Source organism: Peromyscus eremicus, chromosome 4 (assembly GCF_949786415.1).
Source record: "Peromyscus eremicus chromosome 4, PerEre_H2_v1, whole genome shotgun sequence".
Taxonomy (NCBI): domain Eukaryota; kingdom Metazoa; phylum Chordata; class Mammalia; order Rodentia; family Cricetidae; genus Peromyscus; species Peromyscus eremicus.
In genome coordinates this window covers 89,559,680-89,575,584 of record NC_081419.1, presented here as the reverse complement: position 1 = coordinate 89,575,584, position 15,905 = coordinate 89,559,680, and the positions used below count along the sequence as shown (strand labels likewise).

At 39.8% G+C, this 15,905-nt stretch overlaps 1 protein-coding gene across 2 annotated transcripts in view; it reads right to left on the bottom strand.

Annotated features, from left to right (window-relative positions):
* Cdin1 (CDAN1 interacting nuclease 1) overlaps positions 1-15,905 on the bottom strand; it is a 207,317-nt gene that overhangs the window by 143,548 nt on the left and 47,864 nt on the right. For both annotated transcript variants that reach the window (XM_059261110.1, XM_059261111.1), the window contains exons 2-4: positions 10,685-10,730; positions 9,727-9,791; positions 2,360-2,420 (exon numbers count right to left, since the gene is read on the bottom strand). In XM_059261110.1, coding sequence (XP_059117093.1) covers positions 2,360-2,420; positions 9,727-9,791; positions 10,685-10,730 — 172 coding nt within the window. The remainder of the gene's footprint in view (positions 1-2,359; positions 2,421-9,726; positions 9,792-10,684; positions 10,731-15,905) is intronic.

Here is a 15,905-nt window from a genome sequence, read left to right as displayed (position 1 = left end):
CCTGCATCTCTCTAATTTTCATATTAATCATGCGTCCATCTTGCTCTGAAATAGGGCCATCATGCTTCATGTCAGAATTTAGCATGTAAGTAAAATTCATAGTGCTTCAAATGTGACTTGAAAATATTTGTGTGGAGAGAACAGAATGATTGGTCATATCATCACTAACAGAGATGACTTCCTAAAATGTTCATTTTCAGGCTTGATCAGGAAAAATGGTGTTAAGACATTTATGAAACCAATGATGGCTACCTAGATCCCTTATCCCACCCAAACCAACAATAACACGGTGCTTGTGTGTAAGAGGAGAACGGCTGCACAATATAATGTATGAGTTACATATTTCTCATCAATTTTTACAGTTTCCACTGATTAAATATATATTGACTCATAAAATATTACCATCCCATCAACTGCCATCAGATATAAGCGTATGTCCTTTAAGTATTAACTAGCATATAAACATGGGAGCCTGGGGGTTTAGAAGCCATAATCTAGTACCCACCATTTCCAAATTACCCTAATGCATTAGTAATCTCATGGAAAGTGTTTCCTCTGAACTAACTAGGCACCAAAAGAAAGGGGTGTGTGGGGGAGATCTCAAAATAACTAATTTTTTTAGGGAGGCTAAATATTGCTACATATTCATGGTAAATAGATTTATTGATGTAGGGAAATATATAGTGATGGGTTAGCTTTTTCCATACAATTATAAAATGGAAACTGAGATCAGTCCCATAAACTAAGCTCAACAGAACTACCCATTAAAAATTCAAATAAGCAGCTGGAGAGTTGGCTTAGTGATTAAGAGCACTGGCTACTCTTCCATAAGTCCTGAGTTCAATTCCCAGAACGCAGGTGGTGGCTCACAACCATTTGTAACTTCAGTTTCAGGGGATCTGACACCCTCCTCTGGTCTCCATGGGTATTAGGCACAAACAAGGTACACAGACATACAATCAGGCAAAACAGCCACACACATAAAAATAACAATAAACCTTTCTTAAAAAAATGAAATTCAAATGAATATAAAGTGCTACTTTAGAGAACTTCCACCATCAATGTGATCATCTATGAAATCAAGCTCCACATTTGTATCACTTTTTTCCCAGGTGCACCTGCAATGCTACTAGCTCCCTCCTCTTTTCCACAAAGGATAATCACTAAAATTCTACTTAGTGCTTAGGTACCTCAAGTCACTAAGAGTATCAACTTAGAGCAAAATGTCTGGAGATCTTTAATACCCACCCTCCTCTAGAAATAAAAAAGACACAAGACAACCCGTTCTATGTGTTAACCATCCAATCAGTTTGTGAAGATGCCTCCTGGACTATTAGAACCGTCTAGTAACTGATGGGTAATTGTGCTTCTGCTGACTGTAGCAGTGTGCAGCAGACATAAGCTGCAAGAGAAGCCATCCTTCCTTCCTAATGCAGCATGCAGAACTTGCTGCTCCTGAAACGCTTAATGTTCATGGCACAGAGTCATCTTTAATGCAAACACACATTTTCTGCCTTGCCTCTCTGTTTCCCATTATAACACAACACAGAAACAGTGTACATTTCATGCAGTCCCTATGAGGTTTGCATAAGCCATTCCAACTCACACTCAATACTGTATTGCTCTCATTACAGTGGATAAATATTTTAGAGTTTAGGAATTAAATATTTTATTTTTTGGTAGGCTCTCTGCAACTATTGTGAACTTTCTGCAGTTTCTTCACTCACAGGAAATCTTCAGGGTTTCCTTTTGAAAATGCTAGGCTGTTAGCTGTTTCCCCACACAGGAGCAGATCAGAGTTAGCAAATAAGTTCCATAAATCACTTTATACTCAGTGTTAATAAGAATATTATGTTTCTTTATAGGAAGGCGCTTTTCCATAGGCTTGTATCTTTTATTATAATAAAAGTTTACAAACAGAAAAATGAATCACGTAAATGATACATTGTTACACATAAAATTTCTCACTTCGTTTTTATAATACTTAGCATAGGCTTTCTTGGCACGCATCTCTTTACTTGACATAGGTATTTCTCAGGCTAAATTAAGGCAACCAATCCTAAGAGCATGTTTGGAGCTGTTTGGTTGAAATTTTCCACAAAACAAGAAGCAAAGAAGCTGTTTGTACATTTGCCTTAAAAGAAGTAGACTAATTATGTCAACTGATTTATTAATTCATGAAGTTCTTTGTCCAATTATTAAAAGTACAAAAGGGCCAGGGAGCAATTTAAATGTCTAACACACCTCAGAATCTTTCCTTTTTTTTTTTTTAAGTTAATTACAATTCTGAGTAATACTACTCTCGATAGGCCCCTTAGGTTTAGCTCAGATTTAAATAAAATCATAACAATAACATTACCTCATTGGCTAGCTCCAGGAGCACAGGGGCTGCTCCGTTTTTCCCCACGCCGTTCAGGTACCTAGACACACAAAGGCAAGTGGTCATGCAGTGGCAAGGAAGGGCCAGCACAGACTTGTTAGTATCCCCTGTGTATACATGTTTCTCCTGGGCAGACGCCATGCTCACGTCCTGTTAAAGCAGTGAAGGGAAAGACAGCACAACTCCCTCAAACCAACCAACTGATGAAGGTGAGGAGGAGGCAGAATCACACCAGTCTCCACTGCTTCTCAAACTTTGAGACTTAAGGGCACAGAGATGACGTCTAGACTCCCATCCACAGCACTCTATGCCACACACAGCCGTCACATAGGAGGGGGGAGAGCTGACTTTCACAGTTTAAACAAAGCACATGGGCATGTCAGCACCCGTGCCACTGAGACCTTACAGCTCTAACAGGCAATAGGAGCCATCATCTTATCTGCCCTAGATTCCTGTAATAACCTCCAGCCTTTGCCACCACACTGTACTTCAACAAGCCAACAAGCACAAAAGCCCAGGTTCCCCCAGACATGGAACACAGGACACTTTGTTTTAACCAGACTTTGATTGTGGCCTTCTCCTCTACCAGCTCTGAACATCCACATTCAATCCCAAAGCCGCACAGTAATCACTTACCATGCACGATGAGGTTCTTTATAATATGGATTTTTTTGGCTGTTGTTCTACTAGTGGTTAGACCTAGCAATTGACACGCTAGGCATTGGCTCTACCACGGAGCTCTATCCCTAGCCCTCTTTTTGCTTTCTTGAATTTGAAACATGGTTTTACTGAGTTGGCAGGCTGACCTTGAAATCACTATGTGGCCCAGGCTGGCCTGTGCTCCTCCTGCCTTAGCCTGGGATTACAGGCCTGAGCCAGTAGGTCTGGCCATAATCCAGTTCCGATCCACTCTACTTGGCCAGTCTCATCTCTAGTACTGTCTGCTACGCTTACCCTTTACCTGTGTTAACTCAACACGGCTCCAATACCATAGTCTTTAGTCCACCATCCATGAGTAAGTTAACTCCCCTTCATACGCTAATGGGAAGCCACATGTACGTCTCTCTATCAGAGAACACAGAATAAGGTATTGCCAAGCTACAGAAGTCCACCTATCTATGAGATATGTTCCAACATATTCAATGAATGCCCGAACTGATAGAAAGCTCTGAACTCTACATATATGATGCTTTCCTATATATACATATGCTCAACATAAAGGTTAGCTTATGATGAAGAGTAAGAGATGTATAACAGAACAATATTCCATAACAAAATCTATAAATGTGGTTCTGTCTTTCTCTTACTGAACTTTATTCAACTTTCTTGTGATAACTGTGTGAGATAACACAAGGCCTCCATCATAAGAGGAAGTGAGATGACTGACAGGCACTGTAACCCAGCTTTAGGCTACTACTGTCCTGACAATAGGTCAGCAGGAGGATCATGGAGCACATGACTACAGATTACCTGAGCCATGGATAGCAAAACACTGGAAAGAGGGCTAATTTACTTGTCTGTCTCACACTCATCTCCCAGTGTAATGCTAACAGGCTCATAAGGGGACGAGATTTCCTTTAGTTTATTCTATCTACCACAATTCTTGGCTTATAAAGGGTGATTATATAGTATATATTCATACATACTTTTTCTTTACTAATAATCAAATAACTTATAAATTCACATTAGACAACCTAGTAAAAATCATGTAAGGATATTTTCTCTAAAATGTCTTAGTTGATTGAATAAATTAAAGTTCTTTGTTGATAGTTTAAAAAAAGAAAGTCAATAAATGGGATCTGCCATGTAACTGCCAGCAGCAAATACCACACTATATAATAACATAAACAAGGCAGAGTCAACACCAATTATAGGGAGAGTGGTGGGATTATTACAACTTCAAAATAATTCAAACCAATCTACTTCCCACATACAGGGGCCCTTCTTAACGATGACTGTATTAGGTAGGAAACCAATGAGGAAATAGGGACTTCAGAAGCATGGGTGGGAGAAAAGTAAGTGTGGGTTTAAAAATAGGTCCAGAAGTGGGGTGAGGGTGAGGGGAGAGAGGATAAAGACAGCCCCCCACCAAAGACAAATAAAGAACCCAAAACATAGCAACAGTGGTTTAAAGAACAGAGCCCCTGGGAAATAGGTAGGATGAAAAACTTCAGCTTATATTTCCAGTGCCCTGACAAGTCTGCTCAAGAATAAAATAATCAACCTGTGTGTGTGGCCATGTCACACAAAATAAGTGTGAGAAGCACAAACTCTCGAAGAGTTCCAACCCTGGGTTCAGTCTTTAACAGCATAGCATCATCACGGCAGCTTTAGTACTGACTATTTAACATTCATGTATACTTCAAATACTTTGGAGAGCTCTGGCTTAGGCCTTAATCTCAGCTCTGAAGAAGCAACAGGGAAGAAAATATCCCTGTCTCTATCATTACAAAGATATGACAGTCTTCAGACAACAATAGAACAAATAAACAAAAATGGAAGACATAAATATGTAATACATGCTATGGTAACCTTTAAAATTAGGTGAGTTGGTCAGGAAGCCCACCTCTAAGGAAGGGGCACTTGAGTCTTGCATAAAGTAAGGAGTAAGCCAAGGTTTGTGTTTCGGGGGCAAAGTACTTATACTAGAGAACTGTTGTTTTGAGTCAAAATTGCATGATTTCCTATAAGAGATGCATCTATCACTATATTGATAATACACAATGGAAGCTTCTAACATGTTTAAACAAGCAGAAGCTGGTCAAATAGAACCCCAGTGTAGGAGTCCACATATATTCAATCAGTGTAAATTCCTGTGAGTACAAAGTGCTGTGAGTACAAAGGCTCCTTGCTAGCTCATGTGAGGAACCCAACCTCAAGGCACTGATGAAATCTACCCAGGCCAGCACAGTGACGCACATCTGAAGCTGCAGTGCTGGAGGGGGGTAGATCACAGTCAGAAGGATTACGACAACCCACTGATCAGCCAGTGGGACTGAATCACTCAGCTCCAGATCCCCCTCGGAGACTCTATCTCAAATAAGAAAAAAAGAAGTAAATAAATAAATAGGTGAAGAGCTATCTAGAAAAACATAACGTCAACTTCTGGCCTCCACACCCATATACATCCACACTCACACGCACACACATGCACACACCCACATGAACATTTACATACATCCCACACAATAAAAAAGACCGAGAGAAGACCTATTTTATAATGTCTGACTAGAAGATCTACAGACATGACATTATGTCCTTATTTTAAAAATAGAACAGTTGAGCTGGAGATAGAGCTCTGTAGTAGAGCTCTGCCACTTTTTTTCTCTCCTTTTGGAATGCTCTGCTTCCCAACAAACCAGTAAAAGCGACTCTTATTTCGAAACGGAGTCTGTTGACCATTGTTCTGGACACTCCATAGGGATAATAGACAGCTGTGCTGGACTCTGTAAACATCTCTGTTAACACTTCTCTTACTGAAATTCCTATACTTAAGGACACAGCTATCTTCTGTTCCACAGAACAGCTGAAGGCGGGTATTGTCTTTTTCACATGTGCATGGGCAGCTATCAGCAGGACAGTAATGTGCAATAAATGGTGCTACTGGACAATTCAGCTTTTTCTTGCTATGGCAATAAAACCAACCCAAGGAAGGAAAGACATTTTGGCTCACGGCTTGGGGCATGGTCTGGTTCTATCACTCAGGTCTGAGATGAGAGATAAATCATGGCAGAGAGGCACTGTGGGCGAAAGAAGCTACTCACCTCATGTCAGCCAGGAAGCAGACAGACAGGAAGGGGCCAGGGCAAGATGTAGGCTCCAAAGACACCCTCCCAGTAACCTGCTGAATGGTGTGATCTGCACACGAAGCAGCTCTGGTCTCTTCAGTTATTCCTATCCAGAAACGCCCTTGTTTAGTTAAAATAAGAAGTGTGTGTACTCTCTTCCCAGGCATTGTCAATCCAGTCACGTGATTCTCAAGATTAGCATCACAGTGGAATCAATGTTCAGAATCCAGCTTTATCATGCACTGTCAATATCAGGTCTCAACAATACTTTTCTCCACGTCAACACCTTAGAAAATTCAATTGATCTGATTCTGTATAGCTCCTAAAGCTGTTTCCTGAGCCAGTGTGGTTAGAAGGGATGGGAGATAGGATTGCCAAACTTGCTACTGATAGAAACTTACAGATCTGACCATCAATCAATATTCATTGTCAGCTTGACTGGCTTTGGAATCACCCAGAGTTGAGTGTTTGAGGGTGCTGAAGGTGCTGAGGGTGGGGAACAGAGGAGGGAAGGCCCAAATGGGATAGGGATAAAAGGAAGAAGCTAGCTGAGTATCAGCATTCCCTGTTCTCTATGAGGAGTCTGCCACCACGAACTCTGCCATGCAGAATATACTCACAAACCACAGGTCAGTACAAATCCCTCCTTCCTTAGGTTACACTTGTCAGGATCTTGGACCCAGTGATAAGAAAAGGAACTAGGAGCCCAACCATGTGTGTTCATAAAAGCCTATATGAACATTTGGAAGAATCAAGATAAATTTCACCAAGGATGTTCCTGTATGGGAATAAACTAGCACAGTATAAAAGGATAGAGAGCTATTTTCAAATGAACACAGGCTGTCTGTAAATATCCAACTGAAAATATTTCCCCACCAAGGCAAAAGCCCAGGAACATACTTTCTACCACTATCCTGATCCTATGACGTTTTAAGAGAATCATGGTGTTCTCACAGTAACTTCTGACTTTGAATGCCCAACTGACATAATCTCAATGATAACTAGAATGTGGATCCAGAGGTTCTCATATTGCCAGCAGAAATATAACCAAGATGCTTCTAGACAATAATTCAGCAACATATAATCAATTTCTAAATGTGCACATTGTTTGCACCAGTAATTACACACACAGAGACCAACCAGTGTCTCTGAGTCAAGTATCAAGATGTTTACCACAGCATTGTTTCCAGTATCAGGGCACTGGGGACACATTGGGGCCTCAGAAGAATAACCTGGAAATTCAGTCTTTTACACGGTAAAGGAAGGCAACCAATAACAGAAAAGGCTTTTTTTACAAAATAATATTACATCACATACATTTTTCCACAATAAAATCCAGGACTTATAGTTGCACATATAATATGACCTCGTCTATGTAAAAATGGGTTGTCAGAAGGCTGAGATGAAACTTTAACCAGTGGTTATCTCTGAGTGGCACAATTATGGGCAATCATTCATTCCTTTCTATGCCATCACAAATGTGCTTAATTTTCACAGCAGGTGGTATTACTTTTATAAAGGAAAAAAATTAAATAAGTTGTTATTAACATTTTCCCATTGCTTAAATGTGTATGGATAAAACACAAGTTGCCTTTATTCTAAAAAAAACCTAAGAAACAACAAGAACCTTTTAAAGCCAATTTACCTTGGCAAAACCCAGGATGCTTGACCCGCACATTTTTAACGACAGGCTGGTGAGGTGGGTCTGCCTGAAAGGTGACACATGGCTGGCTCCCTCAGACATACACAGAGGGAAGTGCCAGGGGATCGAGACACTAGCGGGAAGCCTTTCCTCTGAGTCTTTATTACAGCCTCAGTTCTGATTTTATTTCAAATTATTTAACATCTCACCATAACTGAGACTCTAATACTTAAAAATGCAAAAAAAACCAAATATATTTCTATACCCCCATGACCACCCACTCTAATTACTCACTGTTCATTACTCGGTAACTATACTTAATAATTTTTTTTTTAATTTTTAAAGTAAAACTATCAAGATAATAGAAAAAATAATTCACATACCAGTAATTACTTACACATTTCTTTTTTAGTGCTGGGGACTAAACCTATGACCTTGCACAAGTTAAGCAAGTGTTCTACACCCTACTGCAAACCAAACCCTCTCTCTCTCTTTTTAATTGTGAGACAAGGTCTCACAAAGTTACCAAGGCTGGCTGTGACCCTGAGATCCTCATGCCTTAGCATCCCCAAAGCTGGAATTACAAGATTGTGCCACTAGGCTTGGTGTTTGTGTGTATATGTATGTATATATGTGTATGTGTGTATGTGTGTGTGTGTGTGTGTGTGTGTGTGTGTGTGTGTGTGTATATATATAGTGAAGGACTTTTTTAAAAGAAAATCCAATTTCAATAACTTCTCTAACCCTCAATTTATTTTAAATTTCATAAACTTTATTATTCAAAAACTTGCAAATAGATAAAAACATCACACACCCAAATTAGCCAGACCCCAAAGTTTGTACAATTTGATGACCTTCTACCAGATACCATCTGACCCTCACCGAGTCAGAATGGCTCTCATCAACAAATCTGATAACAAATGTTGGAGAAATGTGGAGAGAAAAGAATCCTAACTCATCTGTTGGTGGGGTGCAAATTAATACAGCCATTGTGGAAATCAGTTTGGAGGGTTCTCAAAAATTTTTAAATAGAACTACCATATGTCTCAGCTCTTTCACTCCTGGGCCCAAACCCAGAAACCCCAGACCCTACCATGGAGATATTCGAACCCCCTGTTTATTGCTGCTTTATTCACTATAGCCAACAAAATGAACCAACCTAGTTGTCCATCAACAGTTGAATGATAAGGAAAATTTGGTTTATATCATTACCATTTATTGTTATTTATTCAGACATCAAAATGATGGTAACAAATGTCAGAATTAAGAAAATCAGAACCATTTTAAAAGTTCTGTTCATCTCAGAATAATAAATAAAGCTGAAATTTAAATATTCTCTGAACATTATGCTGTTGGTTTAACATTCAAAATTTTCTTAAAAACATAAAGCCCTCATTAAAAGATGATAGTTATATAAAATGACATGTCTCCATAAAGTGCTTATTTGATGAAGGTCTTTCTTAAATACCTAAAATGGCTAACCCAACAGATAGAAGGCAAATTACTACATTGGATCTCAATCGCACTTTTTTTTTTCAGCTTGCTGATTTGAATAAGAAATAAATGAAAACTGCTTTAAAAACTTGCACATATACATGTGTGGCATATGTATATGTGAATGTATACATGCATAAAAGATGTGGCTTATTTAAAGTTTCAAGTAGCCAAATAAGATTCAGTAATAACTGAATTCACTGCATATAGGACACATACACACCTAAACTGACAGCATCGTCGTCGTATTATTCACACATGTCAAAGAAAGCACTTAAAAACTTATTGCCAAATACACTAACAGTTTTAAATAACAGTCTTAAAACTGTATAGAAAGTCAACTTAATGATCTAATTTATTCATAATAATTATCACAATTAATAGGTACTGTGATACCCTCTAGTGGGGCAGGCAGGTCATACCTCTGGTAATAATTTTCAATCGCTTCTGGAGTGTGATGTTTGGCGTGTGTTCTTTTAATATGTTTCTGAAACAAAATGCAAGGGAAAAAAAAACCATCTTAATATTGTGTCACACATCAAGTTCAAGAACAGCAAAGACATATTTCTTCATCCCACTGGCAAGCATACGGGGCAAACGGGTAATGGCTTGGGGACTGGGGTGGTAGCAGGATTTCCTTTCCTGCTACCACTTCTATGCATTTTAATCTCCTGCTTGACTGGGATGTCTTCAGACTGTACCACAAGTACAGTATATATGTAAAAGCCACCAGGGTCATAGTAATTGAATCTAAATAAGTTTGCTTAGGGCTGCAGAGGGCAAAGGAAAACTTGTTCCCTCTTTCAACCTTTGTATTAATTTTCCCTCAATTCAATTCCATCTAAGTCCTCTGCACTCGGGTTTTACAATCCAATTGCCATATTTAACCGGGAAGAACATTGCTTAAAAACAACTTATTTGAAAACTACAAAAAGTAATTCCATAGAGACTTGCCACTTGACTGACACCTGTCATCTCATGATAAATGACTCCATTTTCTGCCTCTCTTGCCTTCTGCCACTCCAGCAGTGGTCATTTATCATCATCTCTGTCAGCAATGGGAAGCGGCACTGACAGTGCAAGTCAGCAAACATTTAGCACATGGAGCCACGCAACACAGGGAAATTATTATTGTCAGAATAATAATGGTTTAGCATAATTTATTACAGGTCCACCAAATAAGCAAAGGCTAGATGTTATTAGACAGATGGATGGGTAGGCTTGGCAGGCCTCCACTGAGACGCAGGCGGTGCTTGATGTGGAAAGGAGAACATCCTCCAACCCAATCAGAGAGCTGGCAGTTCAATTACAAAGAAATAAAGGGACATTCATCATTCAATTAGGCACCTGTCAACCCTCACAAAGAAGAAAACTTCTAACCTGGTACTCCTGGGAGAAGATGCTCAGCAGAGTGGCCTGCGATTGACTGGAACAAATAAAAGAAGGACAAAGTTAATTACTGGAGTGCACAGCAAAGAAATAAAAGAGAAAGGACCTTCAAAGGTAGGCCCGCTGCCCTGTAATCCAACAGAACACGAAAACAAGTGTGGAGAAGTTGTTCCAGATGAGAACCTCACACAAAGGCTTCCTGCTGCGAGGTCAAGGACAGAGGAGAGCGGATGGGGAAAAGAACCGGTCCTGATGCAGGAAGCATAGCATTTGGATTCTATGCAACCTCAGGATGACTGCATCATATCTGTAGTATAAAATGTGGCTTTATACCATGGAGGACCACAAGAAAAAGGTTTCTTGCCACACACAAATGAGCTACTCTTGGGAACAGTAGGGAGCACCTACTTCACACTTGGGAACAGTAGGGAGCACCTACTTCACACTGCCTGACAGTATTCCCAGGTTTATCTTGTTGGCTGTCCCAGTTTCATGGGGGAAACACTGGTCTTTACTAGAAATAACCCAGAGGCCAATGGAACATTTTCACTTACTGGCGAGCTCTGAAGACAGAAGCAAGGACAGCAGGAAGTAGTGGTCTGCAGAAGGCCTCACTCCCAAAGACTACAGTTAATCAGGATGTCACAGCACCAAACACTGGGCAGTGAGGCAACCCGGGAAAATCTTCTTCTGAAATAGGGCGTTTGCTTCTGCAACTGTCCGCTTTAGAGATAGAACAGAATGTTTTTTTCTGTAAATGTCATCAGCATCCGCTGCTGCCTTCTGACTGCCCTTGGTGGATATATCCACCGTTGATAGTGACAATTTCTGATATAGTCTTCTAGTAAATGCAAACTGAAGACACTGCACTTTAAATAATTTGACTTTCACAGTATGCCAACACTCTGTGAATATTAATTTTTTTTATTTATGAATGAAACCTCCCAAGTGGATCAGCAGTTCAGAGAGTTTGAAATAAAAATACCTCCACATTTGCCCGCTCACTGCCAGTGCCTGCAGCTTCTGGAAACCATCATGGGTTTGGCTTCTGACCCTCTCCTCCAGGACCAAATTATATGAGGAGGTTTAAAACAAACAAACAAACAAACAAATCACAGCGGCAGCAAGAGGGCTTGGTGACTAAAGGTACTAACAGCCTGAGTTCAATCCCCAGGACTCACATGGGAAAGAGAGTCCTGCAAGTTGTCCTCTGTTCTCCACGTGTGCCATGGCATGCATGCACCCATACATGTATGCATACACACATATTCAACACAAATGCATATAAAAATAATTTTAGAGCCGGGCGGTGGTGGCGCACGCCTTTAATCCCAGCACTTGGGAGGCAGAGCCAGGTGGATCTCTGTGAGTTCGAGGCCAGCCTGGGCTACAGAGTGAGATCCAGGACAGGCACCAAAACTACACAGAGAAACCCTGTCTTGAAAAACCAAACAACAATAATAATAATTTTAATAACATAATCTCAGCACTCTGGAAACTGAGGCAGGAGGACTGCTTCAAGTTTGAGGTCTACATAGCAAGTACCAGACCAGCCTGGGCTATAGAGTGAAATTCTATCTTGGGGGAGGGAGGGGGGCCAGGAAGAGAAAGAAAGTCAAAAAGAGAGAGACAGAGACAGATTGGGAACATCTTTTGGAGTTGGGGGGAGATCTATAGATGTTCACCAAAGAAAGTGGACTTGTAATTAAAGAACTGCTTCAATATGTCAGCGTACTAAGAAATAACCGAGGACAATTATAAATTCATTAGTCATTTTTTTTCAATTTCCTTTTGAAGTTGGAAACCATCTTTTAAAAACCCAATTATATGTATGTATGTATGTATGTATGTATGTATGTATGTTTGGCTTGCCTGAACTTAACATGCAAATCACATATCTTGGTAGGGTTATTGATAAAAGCCTCTGAAAAGGATGACAAAATGAAGGTCCAATTTGTATAAACTACTTTAAAAAGTAAGGTGCTTCATATCTATGCACAATTAAGAGACCTCTCCTCATAGTACAAAATAGATTGACATTATTAAGCATTTCGCAGTACACAGAAGGTACACGTCTAGGTTTCAAAAAGTACGACAGAAGCATTAGAAAAAAGATGCCAGTCGTGGTGGCACACACCTAAAATCGTAGCACTTGGGAGGCAGAGGCAGGGGGATCTCTGAGTTTGAGGCAAGCCTGGTCTACAGAGTGAATTCTAGGACAGCCAGGACTACATCAAGAAACCCTGTCTTGGGGGTGGGGGTGGGGGACAACAGAAATAAACAGTTCCACGTGAGTCTGGTCAGGACTTGGGAGTACTGTAGGATGAGATCATGTATTTAGCTAGAGGAGGTCTTTAAATTGTTCAGTTCAGTTCACCTAAAATCACGGACAGAGACTAATGGAACAGGTAAGTTTCTCTGTGAAAAGGAAGCTAGAAGAGTCCCATCCACAAACACTGTTGAAAGAAAAAAACTCATTAAAACCAAAACCAGAACACAATTCATGTTATATCAATAAGGAAGACTGGCTCCCAGAATGCTTTGGTTTTGTTCAACAAAGCAAAGCTGCAGAAAAATAAGTGACCTCTGCTGAATAACTTGCTGGCCAACCTTCTGCTCTAGTATGTGTCGATCAAGGCAAGGACCTCAAAAAGTGTCATGTGATAAAATCCAGAAAAGGAGCCTTGGTGCAACCAAAGCGCCGACCCCAGTGTCTTCTTCCGCACTCTCCTCGGGGTGCTGATGCTGAGAAGGCTGCTAGAGATAAAGTACCCCCGAGACAGGTGGGAAGGCCACCGAGTCACAGAACTGCAACGCTACAGCACCAAACAGTGTGGCGGACTATCGGCCAGTCTTTACGATAGCAGAAGGGGACGGGCAGGCAATGAGGAATTCCCTCTGCAGGCCAGCATGAGAGGATAGTCTGTGGAGTACACTGCAAGAGGGCAGAGTGTGGGGCAGGGACTAGAACACCTCCTGCAGCCAAAGGCGATGGGCTGTGGAGACTCCATCTGCAAGTATTTTCACAGTTGGAATGAGTTTCTCCATGTGCAGTTTCCGGCATGTAATTCACACCATGGGAAGAGTAAAGTCCAGGCTGTCTTGTGTCCAGTTCTGGGAGGTTAACTCACTACGCTCCAACCTCACCGACCATACTAATATCCTTATTGCAAGGATGAAGAAATGCAGGAAGAAACATTAATTTAAAACACACAATTAAGCATCTAGATAAAATGCTGAATAAAAATCCACATCCAATTCTAGAACCTAAATTCTTAATTCCCGTGATACTTGTGCCTTCCTAACAGTTCCTAGAAAATAGCTCTGCCAGCCATGTAGGGTAACACTTCTGCCTGAGGTTGTATTATACCACAGACCACCTTGAAAGGTGGAACATGTTGCTTTTTTGATAGAAAATTGAAGCCACCGAGGTCAAATGTTTTGACCAAATTAAATGGCTTTAGATAATATTCCCATCTTTAAAAATCAAATTGCAGTTTTCCTTTAATCAGCTGCATCAAATACAATTTTCCTTTTGTGTTGGGAGATAAAGGAACTATTGATGGCAGGAAACAGTCCGAGTAAGAGGACTGTTAGGTACTGTCCGTTACCCTCTCCACAGCTAAGTGCACTTAAACTACCACTACTGCCTCGGGCCTTTCTATCAGACTTCAGGTGTGTTTTGCTCAAATGTTATTTCCATCTCATACCTTAACATCTTAAGTATAAATGGTGAAAACACTTTCTAAGGCGTTAATCTTATAAAATATTTAATGAAGAGTTTCCCATTTACAAAGAGCATATTCTGTAAAATCCAGTTTCCATTGCCAACAGCCATCTATCCACCTGCCTATGTTTTCATTCTGCATCCAAAGAATATGGATATACACAAATAGAATGTCTAAAATCTTGAGTGGGACACAGATTTTTGTAATATTCTTTCATCATAAAAGAAACACATTCATCCATTCCACTAGAATTCTTTTTAAATTATTGTGAATAGAACAAAAAAAATACCACATGGAATAAATATTATAATAAATAAATTAATTAATAAATAAATTAATTAATTAACATTCTTTTAAAGATGGAAGAAAACCATTTAGGTCAATATCTTCAGCATCCTGAGGGACACCTAGGCAATCATCATCCTTCCCAGTTAAGGTATAATTCTTCTGATCTTTCTTTGATTTCCTTTAGTTCTTCCATAACAAGTATGTATTCTAGAAGTTAGTGTTGCCTATTGGTAGACATTTAAAGAAATGTCTTATGCAATACACATTTTTTTTTTTTTTTTGGTACCTGATTCCTCATCTACCATGTCTATGTGATCTAATGTCTATGACATCAGACAGAGGTGCAGTTCATTGCTTACAGTTCACATTTACTCTTGGGGTGATGCATGTTTATGGTCCCATCGCAAAGCTTGAGATGTTCAGAAGTGCTCCCTGCATCTTTCCTAGACCTGCTCTCTAAACCCTGTCCTATAATACTGTCAAAAGTACTGCTTGGGACATAACTAGACTACATCTCACCGAAGTGTAATTAAACTAGATTTAAGGATTTCAAGGGTAGCCCCCCCCCCCAAAAATGTTATCTTCAAAAGTTAAAAATCTTACCTAAGTTACCTCTAGAAAATATGGAATAATGATGGAATGCACAAAACTGAGGGTAATAATGGCAAAATGAATACTAAGGAAAAACTCAAACTGTCTGCTAGATATTAGAATTGAGCTAATGTCCTGAGTCCTAACAAACTATACAACGCAGGACATTTGTGCCAGTCTTAAGGCAGTATATGATACATTTATTTTCAAATAAGATAGAACATACTCCCAAGGACACTTAATACATTCGTAAGAGTAGGAAGTGGGGAACTCACACAAGCAGATTATCAATATGAACAAATACTAAAAATGAACAAACAAAACAGTATTTACCAAGAAAAGCATGTTATAGAATTACATCTACATTTTATATAAGTTATCCAAAGTATAGAACCACAATAGAACCATTTATTTTTCATGGGCATCTCTGGATGTAGTATAAGAACAGCAGCAGTCAGCTCAGCCACGGCTACCTCACATAAGGGGAAGAGGGAAGGAAATGAAGGTGTCAATCATACCCACAATTGTCCATCTTTTTTTTTTAATCTGATGGGGAAAGGTAATGCAGAGAGTGTTAAAATGTTTCCTTTCTATGGAAGTAAAAA